Source organism: Corapipo altera, unplaced genomic scaffold (genome assembly GCF_003945725.1).
Source record: "Corapipo altera isolate COAL_440 unplaced genomic scaffold, ASM394572v1 61411, whole genome shotgun sequence".
Lineage (NCBI taxonomy): Eukaryota > Metazoa > Chordata > Aves > Passeriformes > Pipridae > Corapipo > Corapipo altera.
In genome coordinates this window covers 14,981,707-14,999,058 of record NW_020884875.1, presented here as the reverse complement: position 1 = coordinate 14,999,058, position 17,352 = coordinate 14,981,707, and the positions used below count along the sequence as shown (strand labels likewise).

Genomic DNA, 17,352 nt, shown 5'->3' with positions numbered 1-17,352 from the left:
TGGTCATTGTACTCATTCTGTTGTGCATAGTAAAAGGTTGTTCTCAGAGATTGAAATCTCGAGAAGATGTAAGAGCTACTGGAAACTTCTGAACACATAATCAAGAAGTTAAATTTTTCTGATAACTTGCTCAAAAATGTTTTGAGTCTTGTTAAAATTTGCACATATGTTGTCATAGTTACCATAGAAACACATGCATCTGTTCTGGAGATATTGTGTACAGGCAAATACACTTGTTCTTAATCCCCTTCCCTCCTGATTTCCTCAAAAAAACAAACAAGGAAAACAATTCAAGTTCCATTCTTACCCTGTGATGGAGACCTTCCATCATTAAGAACTAACAAGAATAGAATGAAAACAGCGTCTGACCTTTTTCGGAGAAGGTCCTGAGGGAGCAGCTGACTATTTCAATGGACCACAGTTCGGTTTTGTTTTACTCAAATCTTCTGAGAAGTACACACTTTTAAGCCCTGAAAAAACCCAAGTTTCTTCGTTGTAATGGGGGAGGGATGAATTTACTTCTTTATGATATCACATAAGTATCCTGTTGATTTCTCTTGTACCCTACTTTGATCAAGAAAAATCAAACCAATATTTTCTTTTAGGGAAAAATCCAAAGCTTTTTTCTTAGGGCTTTCATAGAACACCCACCCTGCTGGTGTTCAATGCCATGATGATAGACTAATCCACACAGAGAGACCAGTTAATTAAATTTCCAACAGCAGGAGGCATTCTTCACTGTTGATTAGCTTGATAAAATGTGGCTTCATTTTTAATAGCAGATAGTTAGCCATTACTTCTCCCAAGATACAGCTTCCACAAGATAAAGTACCATACAACTACTTGCCAGTAGTTAAGTTAAACTGGTTTAAGTTCCTGTATTTTACATGCTTGAAATCATTCTCCTCAGTTACTGTGTTTATGAACAGAGTTCATGATGATCCACCCCTACTTGTGCAGTCCATCGGGAAGTGCAGTGCTCAGCACACTTCACAATCAGATTACCCAGTCTGAAACTCAGACTTGCATACATAGCATGAGGTAAAATACTCTCGTTCCCTAGGGCACACCTGTATGGCCCTGACAGTAAAGCACACAATCAAAGCATCACATCAGATCCTTGTCAGCAGACATTCTTAACGTGGCTTTTTGCTATTCAGTTTGTTAACATGTTCTCTAGCTATGATATTCTCATTGCTCCCTGAAATCCTCTCGATTGGAAGTATGTCTGTGCCAGATTTTAAGGATTAGATTATTCCCCTCGATAAGCCAAAAATTTAAAAGGGTTGTATAATTTTTTTTTGCTCCCTGTTTTGTTCTACTGCTAATAAAGCTATAAAGTTCATGTTTTGAGAAAGAGCTGAAGGAGTTGGGCCTGTTCAGCCTCAAGAAGAAACACCTGAGAGGGAATCTCACCAATGTCTATCAGTATCTGAAGGGAGGGTGTCAAGAGGATGGATCAAGGCTCTTCTCAGTGGTGCCGAGTCATAGGAGAAGAGTCAAAGAGCAGAAACTGATGCACAGGAAGTTCCACCTGAACATGAGGAAGAACTTCTTTTCTATGTAGGTGACTGAGCACTTGGAACAGATTGTCCAGAGAAGTTGTGGAGTCTCCCTCACTGGAGATACTCAAGAACCATCTGGATGCAATCCTGTGCCATGTGCTCTAGGATGACCCTGGTTGAGCAGGGAGGTTGGACCAGATGACCCCACTGTGGTCCCTTCCAACCTGACCCAACCTGTGATTCTGTAATTGTGTAATTATTCAACATAAATCTGTTGCATATTTCATTCAGCTTGGGTTTTTCTGGCAGTAACTGAGACTTCTTTAGAAACAATTCACCACGGTTTAAATTCAGTATCTGTTGCTAACTAAAACGATCCGTTTTATTGTCACAAAAGAAAATCCTGTTACAGAAACTAAGGAGCTACAATCTTCAGTAACTGAGAAGATGTGCTTACAAGCAGGAACACTTAATGCCAGTGCCAGTCAGGTGCTGGAATTTAGTACATTTTCTAGGTCTATATGCTTTAGTATAAATAGTTATAGCAGTGAAATGCAGTTTCATCTTAGTAAGTAATCAATTGCTTCTCACTGGTCTTGTCTGGGGGCAGTATTTCTTAGTACAAAAAAATTACAAGATACTCAAATAAGCAAATTTATAGAAATAATCATAAACCCAATTGTAATTCATAGTTCACTTAGGTAGTTCGACCAGTACATAAATGTTATAGTTAGGAAAAGAGTTTCTAACATTGTTTTTTTGCATCTCTTGATTTACTTGCTGACTGTACTCCCCTCTAATTCCACCTAAGCTTACCAGTAATTTTAAGTACTGAAAGGTTAATCCCAATTAGGCCCGATTGGCACTGGCATTAAGTGTTCCTGCTTGTAAACACATCTTCTCAGTTACTGAAGATTGCAGCTCCTTAGTTTCTGTAACAGGATTTTCTTTTGTGACAATAAAACATTGTTTTAATTAGCAACAGATAATGAACTTAAACTGTAGTGAGCTGCTTCTAAAGAAGTCTCAGTTACTGCCAAAAAACCCAGCCTGAAAAAAATATGCAACAGATTTGTGACTAATTAGTGGCAGACTAAAACAGCAGAAAACAAATCTGGTACAGCCCCTCTGAATTTTTGGGTTATTGAGGGGAATAAACTAATGCTTAGAATCTGGCGCAGATATACTTCCAATCAAAGATTACAGGGAGCAGTGAAATTAAGTCGTAGCTAGAGAAAGTGTTAAAAAACTGAAAGCAAAAAGTCTTGCAAATATCTGCTTACCTGGATTTGGTGTGATGCTTTGATTGTGTTCTTTAATTATGGTTGCTCTAACTGGATGTGTACCAGGCAGTTAATTTGCATTTTTGAGTCTGCATGTATGGTTTAAAAGTTATGTGTAGTAATTTGGAGTGATGACTGCTAATTTTCCTTACCACAAACTGAGAAATGCCACTCTCACTTAAGTAGACATCAGTTTAGGTTATGCTATAGACAACACTATTTTCCTACCAGGGATAGAACATAAATTTTGCTGTTAAGGTGTGTCTTTTAATGTCAGTTGAAACCAAATTCTGAAATGGCCTCAATAGAAGGAGAGGTTGTGTGAGTACAAAGGTTGTTTAAGTGGCTTAAGGTGTATCAGAGAGTGATCTAGTTTTTTGCACTGAAGAAGCTGGTTGGATGCAGTGCCATTTCTGTCCTGATCTGACTCCGTGGCTGTGTGAAGGCTGAGAAGTAAAATCTTTAAAATCTTATGAAGCAAAAATGGTTTGATTTTTTTAAGAGTGTTTTTTTAATTTTTTTAAAATGTACTTGACAAGGATTTTTGCCTAATTCAGGTTTTCCAAGCTGATCAAATTATTGCCCCCGTCTTAGTATAGCTAGTAGTGATTGTGTCATTGCCAAGAAGACAACGGAAGTACAGATGCAGCGAGTAAGTGTTTGTGTCGGCTACTCGCTCAGAAGAAAGGCTGTGCCAGCAATTATGGGGCATTTGTTTTAAAGCCGTTGTCTAGAGATGAAGTGACTGTCCCCTGTGGCCATCCAGAGTCAACACCTCTCACTTTACATAGCAGAAGCTGGAGTGTGAACCACCAATGTTTAATCATTGTGAATGCTAGGACAGTGTAGGACAGAAAAGGTGGTGATAATTGTTTAATTTTTCCTTCTTAGAAGACAGAGGACTCCTTTCCTTCCTAGTATCTGTTAACTTGGGAAAAGGGACATACACACAGGTACTGTTGCACCTTAATAGCACTTGGTTTAAGGTACAGAAGAACCAGCATTCCCCTTTGCTGCTGACAGAAGGATCTATCAAGAGCAAGCAGTACTTTGCTTTTCCACTGACTCTTCACCAACTTACCTTTTCTTCAAAAGCAGAAAATGTACACAATAACTCTTGAGTTTGTGTCTGGGTGCAGAACTGAGGAAAAAGTGGGGTCAACAGAAAGTGCATAATGATTGACTTAACTGGAAATAAAGGGGGAATGTTGTGGGACACTATACACATTGCAGGCAGATTTTCTTTCTTACTCATGTCCATCTCTTGTTTAGTTGGACTGTAGACCTGTTGGAATGGACACAAAGCCATATCCATGTATGCACACCCTTTGGTACTTAGGGTTTCTGCCAAATGTTCTTGCTATTATTGTATCATGTCTAAAAAATTAAATGGTACTAATTGAACATTAAAATTAGGGCTTTTTTAATTTCTTACATCTTTAAAACAGATTCATGCAAGTGTTCATCGCAGTAAATCAAGACACATTTCCCTCTGATTTCTTAGAAATCTGTACTGTCCATTAGACTGTTGGCATTGTCAAATTAAAGGTCACTGTCAAAACTCATCCATTTTGCCTCACTAGTGTGTACAACATTCCTTATCTGCTTTCTCAAAACACAGAAGTTTGTGTACTCTTAACCAAATTATTCCATCAGTTTTCCTGTTTTCTAATTGGGGTTTAAAACTTTTGCATTGACTTGTTCCCTTACATGCTCCATTATGTAAGTTGAACTTTCCATTTGTAAGGTTTTTTTTATTTAAAACACCTTTGGTTGTTTTGTGTGTTTTGTTTTGAGACCCTGGTCTTTTAGGATATGGAACCTTTTTTAAGATCTATAAATGGTAGATACCGTTTTATTAACCATCTAGTAAAGAAAAGCATTCACTGCTATTTAAAAAATACTATTCTATCATAACCGGGTCCTCAACCTTTTCTCCCATTCTTATAACTGCAAATCTCAGCAGTTCAAGCTTTTCTTTACATGATTTTTTTTCTTTTAGAAGTGTGCAAAGGCTGTAGCACCCAAAGTAGCCAGTAGTAGTATTTACGAGCTGTAGTATGGGGAGGGATTAAGGGAAGGGAAAGTTACTAATGGCTGGAAAACTGGAAAATATGTGCATTAAATTCAGTTAATGGCAGTAATTCCTTGCATATGCCCAACTTAACATTATATGTCTTTGTGATTTTTCTCTTGTAGTATTAAAGTTTTGTCAAGGGCCATACTAGTTGAAGTGGGTTAACCATCTTGATCTGCTGTTATGGAAGATGGTTTTAATTGTTGGATTTATATATCTTTCAGTCAGAACATGTCTTACAAATACAGTTACGCGCTTTACAAAATGTAAAAATCTTACAGATTCTCTAATTTTCCCTGTCTTCCCCACAGCTGTTTCTGCCTGTCATTCCTGTACTTGTCAGTCTGTGATATAACTGGAGTGTGTCTACATGGATTACATCTTTTATTAGAATAAATAAAAAAGAAATAGAAAGCACAGAGGAGGGAGCTGACAGACCTCCAGGTATACAGGCATGTACAAATAGGTGCTAGAAGCATTGAACTAAAAAGTCATCAGAATGTTTTTATTTGTTTGCAAAACAGAGGTAAATAAGATACTTGTGGGGAAAAAAAGAAAACCAAACAAAAAAAAAAAAGGAGAACAAAAGAAAAAAACAAACTAGGGTTTTCATGTTAAAGATATACTGAATTAAAAGCATCCCCAAAAAACCATTTTTTATGGAAAAGAGTATTAAGGTAATATAGGTTCAATATGTTATAGTCATTGAAGTTTCTGCTCCCGGAGTATGGTTAGATGAAGAAGATCGAGTGCCACAACATTTGCTATTAAGTCATCTTCACAGTGGTGATGGCACCAGTTTTCAAGGCAGTCATTCTTGTGGCTTGAAATGCTTTCAGAGGCTGTTTTACAAATTGATGCCATGTAATGCTCTTCCATGTCAGCATTTTTTCTGTCCTTTTTTCTCTGTCTGAAGAGGTTAAAATATTTAAAGCCTCTTTCAAATTCTGTATCTTTTGATAGTGGGCAACGGAAAGAAGACATATTTGAGATATGTCTGAATTATTTCTCTTCAAAATAGTTGAAAATGGTTGAACTTTCACGTTACTGTAAACACTCTACTCTTGGTGACAGGACTCCAGGCTTTTGGTACACTCTGCACCTGAGAAAGGTGCTGCAGAGCAAGGTAGCACAGCAGGTAGCAAGCACCAGATATTTTTAAGGAAAAGGGGAGTCTGGCAGCCTGTAACCTCTGAGTGGCAGCAGTGAACAATTTTCTGTATGAGGGACTGTATTTCCCACGAGGATACCCACCCAGCTACCTTGCCCTGCCTAAAGGGCGTGTCAGCCCCCCATTACAAAGAAACGTGCTGTCGCCACCTGCCTGTGATTTCCTGAATTTTCCTAAATTTCTGGAACTTACTGGTTTTGGTGTTTGGTTTTGTTTGTTTGTTTTTGGTTTTGTTTTTATTTTTTTTTGCTTGCTTGTTGTGTGGTCTGTGGTCCTGTGTCATTGTCGTCCCTGTCCCTGCCCACCCTGCCCAACCACCCCCATCTGCCAGAACTGGTGAAGGAAAGAGTGCTGGTGGCCTGAAGAACAATTATTAAGTGGTAGCAGAAGACTGACTTTATAGTATGGTACTTGTTTATCTGGTTATTAACCGGGGTCAAAATCTTTTGCTTATAAATGGAGCAAATCCACTTTAGAAGTTAGAATGACAGTACAGAGTAATTTTATAGAGTAGAATTAGACTGTGACAAGTTTTATTTAAAACCTCAATAATCTCTATCTCAGGACCTACTTGTAGAAAGCTTTAATTTTTCTCAGCATATTTCCATTAAATTGCCTAAGTACATAAAAACTTGCACTGACCTTTCCCTTTTTCAGTCCTAGATAAAGAGCTGGATTACAGTCAAATGGCATGTAATTTCTATACTACCAAATAAAGAAGTCAATAAAGGTTTTGTAATAGTCGATAAGCGTATTTTTACGTAACATAAAACCGGAGTGTTCTAAAGAGTTGAAATTTTTCTTTCCTAATCTTATTGACAGCCATTATTTTTCTTCAAAAACATTGAGTTATTCCTAGTTGATAATCAAAAATGTTGAAGTATTCGTAGTTGATAATCTTTAAAGTTTTACATATTTAAAGACTGAATATTGCTATTTGCCTTAGAAGCCTGGGAGTAGTACCAGATGCCTATTAATCTGTGGTTTACTATAGCTATCCCTGTAAGTGCTATCTTTCTGAATGAGAAAAGCAAACAGCTGCTGAACTGAATTGGAAAAAAATGATGTTCTTCTAAGACAAGGATTTGTGCAGAAGCAAATTCTAATTGGAATTCTTTCCACTGTCTCATGTAAAGACAGACTAGATTTCTACCACCCCCCACTTTTTTTTCTTTTTCCTTTTTTTTTTTTTTTATTCTCTCTTTTTACTCCTTTTTTTTCCCTTTTTTTTTCCTTTTCTTTTTCACCCCTCTTTCTTTCCCCAGTAATTCCCTGGCCTAAATTAAGAAGAAGAAACAATACTTAGTTCTCCTGAAATGAAGGCAGGCCATCTAGATAAACTGACTGTTTCTTTGTCTAACAGAGACACGCCATGGTTATTAAGTCTGTAGTGAAGCATAATGATAGAACATATTTTCCTTCTCCCTCTGGGTCTCATTAATGTCTGCAGTTAGTTAAAACAGAAGACTTTATCATGACCGTATTCAGAGCGATTTTTAATTTCTCAGTGGTTAGAGAATCCTCCACCCTCTTTCCCCAAAACCTTACTTATGCCAAATCAGCATCCCATAAAACAAGGCCTGTCTACTTTAATAGTATTGCCCGTATTTGTTGTGTTTAATATTTTCCCTTGATGTGTTATTTTAAAACCTTTTGACTACCAAAGCCCTATGGCATTCAAGTAACTAAGACAATCACGACTCCTGCATTGTTTCTGGATGTTGTCATACGTACTACTTGACTCTTTCCTTTGAGTAATCTAGGGATGGTGATAATGCCATTGAAGGTCTTAGTGAATGTGGCAGAATAAACTAACTGAGTCCTTCTCAGCAGGAAACATTGTGTTAACAAAAAAATGGCAAAAATGCTACATCCTCTTTGAAAACCAGCTGGTTTTGCACAGCCTTCTGCAGGTTGTCAGAAGTTTGTTCTGTGGGAATATGAACTCGTTCCTTCCTCTGAGCTGGCTGGAGGTCCACTTTGTATGGTATGAGCCTCAAACAGAGTGTCACAGCAGGAGAGGACTTTATGGGAGGACCATCCACATGGAAAGTGCTGGCACTAACACAACTTTGGGCAATCCAGGCAATGTCTGACTGGTGTAGTCATACCTCAACTTTAGGCATACTCTGTCCTGTTGAAATGCACACACTTATGGTTGTTACCCATAAAATAAGATCAGTTAAGCCACAAGGCAGAAAGCTGGATAAGGTAATCCAGAGAACAAAACGATGAGTTTTGCCTGAAAAAAACCTAGGACTAACTTCTGTTTTTCTGGAAAGTGCTTTACTCCACTAAGGACTGGTTCACCTCCTCAGTGCAGCAGGGCAGGGGAGTCAGGTAATTACAAAACAATAACCAGGAACTTCATGTAGTCTTGTGCTTAGTGTTTCATAGCCAGAAATGGCTACCATGTATCTCGTGCCAGCTCTAGGTGTTAATCAGATCTTTCAGCATTGAGCTTGGTCGTGAATCAAGTGAGCATCTACCCATGCACCCCCAAACAGTCATTTTTGTGATGAATCAGTGCACAGAGAAATCAAGATGGTCCCAAAGCTGGTGGGGCTGGATGGCAGAGGGATGAGGATGCAAAGTGCATTGAGAAAAGAGAGTAGGGCAGGCACTGGGTAAGCTGAGCTGCCCAAAGTGTGATGACCTTGGTGCTCAGTGCACCCAGGTGGGACCTGGTGGTACTGGTTCAGTATCTCCTTCTAAGGGGACAGAAATTGTTCTCCTCTGTGTCTGTCAGTGTTTTTGCCCATAGCCATGAGCCTGTAGCGTTCTCCAAGTAAGCATTTTACCTTCATGTGGCTGTAGTGTATGGGGATTGACTCTGGAGTCCTTAGAGACTGAAGTTGTCAACTAAAAATTGCTTGGGCCAGAGGAGACTGTAAGTTTGGAAAGATTTTGCTGCTTGGTCAGGGTACTTTCATAGCTTTTTTGTTGAAGCAGGGTCTGTGACCCACACCTTTGCACCCAGATGAGTACTGGAAACACCAAGCTCTATGGTCTTTGACATTGGGCCATTATTTACCTGGTGCAAAATGGAACAGATTCAGCTAGAGGGGTGCGGGAGACTCTCTCCAAGCTGTACTTGAGTGGTTATAGCAGTGCTATGGGACTTGTGCATTAAAATCTTGTTGGACAGATAAGAAAGCACTTGCCAAGGACATTGAATTCTGACTCCTCATTAAAAGAGAGAAGACTTCCTTTTCTTCTGCTCGTGTTTTTTGTGGAAAGCCTATTCCTTGACATGTCTTGAAAAACATCTACTTGAATGGGTCCTGCAGGTGAGACAAGTGGGGTGGAAAATAGTGATTTCTGTCAGGTCTGAGCCTGTGATGAAGTCCAGTCTCAGCATAATAAGTGCTCAGGCTTTCAATTTCTGTAGGTGGCAAGAAGCTGCTGATCTTGTCATGCAGAGCTGAGCATCTGCATCCCATCTGCATGGTCATTCCTTCAGCAAAGAAATTAAAGTGTCCAGTATCTTGGAAAGTTGAGTAATCACCGGGGTTTAAGTCCTTTTAAGGGATCTAACTCCAGCTGTATGTTGAAAATAAAGCATAATTGTGTTTTTGCATGCTTGTAACCTCCCACCTCACTCAACTGCAGTAAGTGGTTTCCTGTGGTTTCTGGAAGCTTCTTGTCCTCTTGTTACTGTGCAGAAGGGCCATACAAATTCATACTGTCCCTAGAGCCAAAGTAAAGCACCTATTCTTCTCAGTGAGTGCCAGAATTGTGGCTGCTGCATTGTGTGCAGTCCAGAGCAGCAAACATCTATCACATCGAACTCCTGGGGCTCAGCTGTGCCTTAAAGACATGGTTTAGCTTTTAACAGAGCTGATCAGCACACAATGTGCTGCCTGTCATTCCTAAAGAACAAAATGACAGATGGGCTTATGATACGTTTGTCTGGAGGTAAAGAATGAGAAGAGCAAGTTGGTTACTAATTACCTTCGCACCATTGAAAGGAGAAATGTCCCCATGCTTGACACAATTTGCATGGACAGAGCAAAATTAATGAACTTTTTCACCCTCAGCTGTCCCAGAGTGAGCTTCACGCCATTGTCTCCCTTGTGGTCCTGAGATTTGAATGCAGCCATTTGCATTCAGCAGGGCAGCACAGACAAAACGTGAGATTTCAAGAGTTTTAAAATGCATCCCTGTCATCAGGATGCTTTGCAACAGGAGTGCTGCTGACTAACAGCCATGGGTCATATCGGTGATTGCTCCTTTTTGTGACACTTTTTTTCTTAAGGCTCTTTGTATCTAATTATCAATGAAGTAATTTTTCTTTCAGATCTGTTATTCATCTTACTATTTCTAAATTGGTATGACTGCTCTTATGTAAAAAGAATATTCCTGATTTGCTGTGAAGTAATACATGAAACTGTGATTCCATTTAATTGTAATTTTTATTTGTTTTGTAGGTTTGGGGGCAAGTTTAGACACATGAAAAATCGCATCCAGCTGTGCAAGGAGACCCAGTAATCTTAGGACACAAGGTACCCTTGAGGGTGAGCTAAGTGTCAGAATTATGTCCCTAATGGCTGTATGTACTAGATAAATTATCTTGACTTAAACTATATTTAAAATTGTTTACAGATAAGTTCTGATAAGATCGTTTGTGATCAACAGACTTTATGAGATACTATCCATTACATATTTAATTTGATTTAATTCCTTTTTAAATGCTGCTTTAACACTTATGTCCCATCACAGGCCTATTATTCTAACAATTCAATAAATAGATGCGTTAAATACTGTAAAATAAATTTAGATTATTATTTAATACTACACCTAAAAAGATTTGTGTTTAAAAATATTTTCAAAATTGATCAGTGAGATTTATCAACTCAAACTCCAGAATTCTTCACTAGTTCTTGTCACAATGAAATATGGTTATGGGTGTGGTGATGGAGGGAATGCTGAAAGCAGTGTATTGCTTGCTTGGACATGAAAATAGGAATAATTTGCAGGGCTGCATCTGAAAAATAAAATTGGAAGAGTGAAGCATAGCTATCTGACAGTGGAAACAGAAGCTGAAATCTTAAGGAGTGTAGCTGCTGCTAATATTTAGGTAAGTGCTCTAGGCTGTTTTCCTGGATTTGAAAGCTGATGTGAAACCAATTTAAGCAATGCAATGAGTATATTGGGTATTCTATTTGTTTCATTTTTGAGACTACCTTGACAGCAGTGAGGTGGCTGACCCTTAATGACAGCAATTTGTTTTCCTTTGGTACTATTAGGGTAGGTCTTTATTGCCAGTCTAATCAGTAGCAGGAGGCTAGATTCTTCGTGTAGATCGAATTCAGAGTTTCTGATTGGTTAATCTGAAGAAGGTAATTTCAGAGAGTTGATGAGCGCTTTAGTTCTGCTCCCCATATAGCAAAGTTTAAAAAAAAATTGTCATAATCTGAACCTTTTTAGTTTTGAAAACAACCCCCTTCAAAACAGGTTTCACCATCTACTTCTGTTACTTTTGGCCTCTTCAGTTTATCTTCACTTAGCTTGGCTGATCTGTTTTTCTTCTTTCTCCTTCAGCTTCTCCATTTCCTCCCAATATCCAAAGCACAAGCTGTATCATTGCTGTGACAAAGGCTGGGTTGCACCTTCTCCACAGCACTCAGATATTTTCTTCATGGCTCTCCGTGTGAAGTCAACCTTCCCTCTTTCTTTCTTGAGAGCTGTGTACTCGTAAGCCTTCAGCTTGCTGTAATAGTCTGAGAATTTGTTGTAGAGGATGGAGATGGGCATGCCATTCAGGATTATTCCAAAAGCAATGCAGAGGAAAGCAAACAGGCGACCAAGGTGAGTTTCTGGACACATATCACCATATCCCACTGTAGAGATGCTGACCTACAGGCAAATTGACATTCAGCTTATTAGCTGGGAAGAAATATATAAACAGATATGTTCACTGATCAGGGACAATTTTAAAGTTAGTGGTTTTTTACTTTGCATCGTAAGTCTGAAATACTCTGTAATGCCTTTCTCTTCTGTACCATCCATCTTATGGAAAATATACCTTTTTAAAAAATTCCCTCCCATGAAGTAAAGAAAGACAATTATTAGATATCATTTAGGAGGATTTTTAGAAGCTTTGCCCTGCAGAGGAAATTTCCAAACAATTTCCACACCAGCCTGTCCAGAAGGTGAGTTTGCTTGGATGCAGTGAGAGAATAGATGGGGCTCCCTGACCATGCAAATCCACTGATAGCTGCAACCCTGCTCCCTTATTATATCACTTTGAACAGATGCCCTGTTTCTAAATCCAGTGTGCTGATAAACCCCAGTATTTGGGACTCAGTCCCTGAGTATATTTTGGGTTTTATCTGTGTTTGTCATATATATTGTAGGAACTAATGCAAAACACATGAAAATCTTCAGCTAATTGTGAAATGTAATTTCATAATATTTGCACTATAGGAAGAAGTGATCCAGGACTTTGAAGTTTCTAGATAAAATCCCCTTTAATGATAACATACCTACAAGGAACTGTAGCCTGGAATTTTTTGCTTGCAATATATGCTTGCAACATATATATTAATAGTGCTAAGTGGGTACCCAGGTGAGACATTTTTGCTGAATTTGAAGAAGTATTTGGGGGTTGTTTAAAATGTTTTGGGTTTGGTTGCTGTTGGTTTTTTGTTTTGTTTTGTTTTCTTTGAGAGTGGTGGTATTTAGTGTATCTGTTTTATATGAATCTGTACACTTTGCCATTACATTGTATGCATAGTTTCACAGACATTTTTCTTCTCAGCCCCATACTATACCAAGTACTATGATACTTTCACTGTAAAATTCCATTTCAAAAATTCATGAGTGTTTGATTATGGGGATGCTACATATGAATTATGTACTCCCAAACAGTCAACATAAAATAAGTCCTAATTTAGATACTTCCACTGCACACATCTTGATTTTTTTATAGTTTTTGCATTTAGTAAATATAACTTACTTTTCTCTGGCAGGTAAAACTTGCAGGCTTTTGCCACCTGACACTTTCTAGTCAGTGCAAGAGACTAGAGACTTTTTCAGCCAGTGAATTTTATTTATTTTTTTCACAGTGTGTCTCAACACACTGTGGGTATCCCTGAAACAGTAATGAAATCTCTGGCAGAAGTCAGCCACAGGCTGTAGGACTTTCACTGTAATGCCCTTGTGACTTTAGCCACAGTAAGGGGCTTCAGAATAAATAAATAATTAAGTCTTTGGAAGGTCACAGTGTGCAGCCTGCCATCCTCTAACATCCTAAATAAAATGTTATTTCCAGTGAAGAAAGCATTAGGGTGCATGAAACAGCATTGGGTGAGCACATTTGTAGGATGCACCTGGTGCTTCCTGTGGAATAAAAAGGATTAGTCACTTGCTTTAATGGAAATTAAGTCACTGGATTTGAATGATAATACAGGATAAATATCTCCAAAAATAAATACTGAGATGAAGGCAAGATGTTTATCTCTACCAGCCAGGAGAAAATCATTATCCTCTGATGAGATTCTGTTCCACTGGCATAGTCTTATACATTGCCTGTAACAGTTTAGGAGGGATGCTTCTTCTCTTGCATGTGGGAGACTGTGAACACTGTTGGATTTTAATAAAATTTGAGTGATCCAGATATTTAATTTGCAGTCTTAAAGAACAGATAGCCTTTAAAAAGTGTTTCATGCCTTGGAATTGCAATGTACATGCTACAGCTTCTGTTTTGAAGAAACTTACTCAGCTAAATAGGCTTTTTTCACAGTCATGTAAGTTTCTTAGGAATATCTAAATGATTACAGTGTCAACAGTCTGCAGAAATGAGCCCTAAAGATTTTGCATATAATCTGCATGTTCAGAAAACAAAACATAAGGCTGATGTATTCTAGCAATGTATGAAGCATGAATGTTTTCATAACCTGTATATATCACTTACAGATGATCTGCAAAGGTCACATTACAGGACCCTTTCCTTTATTCACTGATTTTTCCATCCTTCCCATGGCCCGGCTTAAAGGATATTCAGCACTGGTACATATACGTGTGTGCATATGTAAATGTCTATGTGTGTCTGTAGGGCCAGTTTTTCTGCCATGAGCTGAATCACTACGAACATATGTGTGGTAAACCACCACACCTCATTGGTCATTGCTGGACCAGAAGTGCAGACCATGGGCTCCAGGACTGCTGGCCAGGAGAAGTGACTTTGGATAGGCTGGGATTACTGTTCTGTGGGCCCCATACTCAACTCCGGCATCCGGTGTCTATGCTGATCAACCAGCATGAGATGTTCTGACTCCTATCCAGTCCATTTGCATGGGCTTCTTTCTCCAGGGAAGTGACTGGGACAGAGCTAGACTCATAGCCATGCCCAGGGCTCAGTCCTGGGGCCCTACATAAATGTCTGTGTCTTAGGGTTATGGGTGGCCAAGATAGAGACCCTTTGCCTCCCCTCAGCATCTGCAGTGCCTAGCTACCCCCTGGTTTCATCCAGAATGCTATAGATACACACATCTGCAGCACAACAGAACACACTCTCTTGTGTAAAACAACTGTTGGTTCTCATGCATCTTTAACAACCAGAGCTCTGGGACAGCTTTCGCTTTTGAAGTTTGAGTGACCTAACAATAGTTAATAAACTATGTTTTATCATCTTGCAGTTGTATGATGGATCACAGAAGATCTGCAAATAGAATAAGAATGAAAATCCTGTGTCCACCTGCAACCAGATAGCCTGATGCATTCATTTTTGTTTTCCTTCCTTTTGTTTTTGGCAACACTGACAATGGCATTAAATGGGAAAATCTTTTCTTTCCCATCTCTTTGCCTGTTTCTTCTTTAAAAGTGCGAATACTTCCTGCATTTGGAGAGATGGCAATTTCAACACTTCCTGCCTGATTAAGCCTTTAATCTTACTACAGAGGTGAATGAGTGCATGCGTGTGTGTGTGTGTGTGAGTGAGTGCATATGTCCTGTAAGCTCAGAATTCAGAGCAGATGTTCACTGATCTGAGCCTGTTGTTTTCAAGGCTGCCAGCAGCTCCAGCAAGGAAAGGGAGGGTAAGGGAAGGGGGGCCTCTGGATACCCAGCAAGGTAAGATGTGTTTACTTACAGCAGCCCACCACCAAGCATGGGGAATGCTGGTGAAGTTGGTACTGGAGACGTCATGCTCCACCGTGTAGACCATGGCAGAGAAGGCAAAGATCCCCATAGCAATGAAGAGCAAAAGGCAGCCCACCTGCTGGTAGCACTGGCGCAAGGTAAAGCCGAAGGCACGCAGCCCTGTGGAGTGGCGGGCCAGCTTGAGGATGCGGAAGATGCGCATGAGGCGCATGATGCGAAGCACTTGTCCTACCTTGCCCACCCGTCCCACCTTCTCAATATCGTGCTCATGCTGAGAGCCTCGACCCCGGGGCTGGTCATCATCAGTAAAGCATTCGAGCAGCAGCTGCAGATAGAGGGGCAGGATGGCAATGAGGTCTACTGCATTGAGGGCGCTGCTGGCAAAGCGGCGTAGGTCTGGGGTAGAGACCAAGCGCAGCAGGTACTCCAGTGTGAAGAATGCAATGCACAGGGTCTCAATGTGCTCCAAGACAGGCCGGCTATCCCCACTCTTCCAGTCTACCTGCTGCATCTCCTCCACAGTGTTGAGTGCCAGGGCCACCACAGAGATGAGCACAAAGAAGCTGGAGGCCACTGCCATCACCTTGGCGGTGACAGAGGAGAAGGGCTTCTCCATAAGGTTCCAGAGGCGCCAACGCTGGGGACCATAGTAGCGCATGTGGTGGAAGAGCTGCTCATTCTCCTCAGCCTCTGCCTGGGACCGCAGCTCCCGCTGGACCTTCAGCTGTTCTCTCAGCTCATCACGGCGTTCCTCAAAGCAGATGCGGCAACAGCGAGGGGTGTATTTGAGACGCACACCCCAGTAGCTCAGCTCCTCCAGAAAGCTACAGGGGCACAGCTCGTCTCGCACACGCAGCACCCCCGAGGCATAGAAGTTGTACACCAGCTGGAAGACAGCTGGGTCCCGGTCAAAGAAATACTCATCAACCTGGGCAGCATAGTCATCGCACAGGCCCAGCTGGCAGCGACGGTCAGTGGACGTGGCCAGGCGCCCCAGGCGGGTCTTGGGATAGATGGCCACTGCCTGGTAGGTGAGACGGTAGCTTTGGCCACCAACGTTGATGTTCAGCATGGATGGAGCAGATGCTGTGGCCGGGGCTCTGGCAGAAGGGGCAGGAGAACAAGGAATGAATGATGGGGCCTTGTTTTCTCCCTTAAATGCATCTTCACCTGGCCATTTTCCTTGTTCTTTCTCTTCGTCTTCCTCATCTTCATCATCCACATAGTAGTTGTAATTCCCCTCAGGTCCCAGTAGCAGTCGGGACTGGGTATTCAAGGGAGCGTTAGCAGAAAAACCACTCTGCTTGTCTACATGCATGCCTTCGTTATCCTTCCCCTTGTTGGGCTGTGGGAGGATGTTTGGTGCTTCCCCCTCTCTGCCTTTATGTTTCAGGAAGGGAAACTCTCGCTGCATGTTAAACTGCAACATACTATTGTTCCTTACTCTTCTTCCTTCTTTGCATTCACCTGATCAAGCAACTAACACCAGTCCTTTCCAACACTACAAAGGCTGACAATCCTGTTTTCTTCTCTCTTTATCTCAGCAGTATCATGCACAGCAGTGGTTCTGCATTTTTCTCTCTGCCAGCCACCACTTCAGTTGTTGTGAAAGCTCCGTGTGGGATATACACATATGAAGACTGCTGTTGACCGTTTTAATCTTGCTGACAGCAAAGATCTGAGTGCTTAGAGGAGGGGATTTAGGGGCTATTATCCTGTTCCATCCTCATTTCCCTCAGGCTGTGACGTGAATGATTATGGATCCATAAATCTATGAAAAATCAGTAGGGGGGGAAAAACCCTAAAGTTTTATTCCTAATAAAACCCACACATTTCCTATTTCAGTATATATGGATTTAAAATAATCTCAAAATGAAAATGTGTGAGGGGTAGAGAGAGAGAAAGAGAGAGAGAGAGGGAGAAAGAGAGAGAGAACATTACAGATTTCTTTCATGCTCATGAAGATAGCAGGCTTGGTTTTCCTTAATGAAAATAATGAATAATTGATATGCAGATAAAGGGTAGGAACTCACTAGAGTACCTCTTAAAATGCTTTCAAGAGGTGAGCAAATAAAAGTCATCCCTTTTTATTCCCAGATAGAATATCTCCATTTGATTAAGAGCTGAGGAAAGTTGCAGCTTTGGCTGTGCTCTGGGAGTGCAGGTCTCATGCTATGCTGGACTCAGTGGAAATGAAGGGCAGGGATGTGA

At 40.4% G+C, this 17,352-nt stretch overlaps 1 protein-coding gene across 1 annotated transcript; it reads right to left on the bottom strand.

Annotated features, from left to right (window-relative positions):
• Positions 1-11,298: 11,298 nt before the first annotated feature.
• KCNV2 (potassium voltage-gated channel modifier subfamily V member 2) lies at positions 11,299-16,555 on the bottom strand. The gene is made up of 2 exons (XM_027634578.1): positions 15,131-16,555; positions 11,299-11,895 (listed from the first exon to the last, which is right to left on the bottom strand). Exons 1-2 carry the CDS (start codon positions 16,553-16,555, stop codon positions 11,620-11,622), a joined length of 1,701 nt encoding a protein of 566 aa, XP_027490379.1. The 3' UTR covers positions 11,299-11,619.
• Between the last annotated feature and the right edge of the window lie 797 nt (positions 16,556-17,352).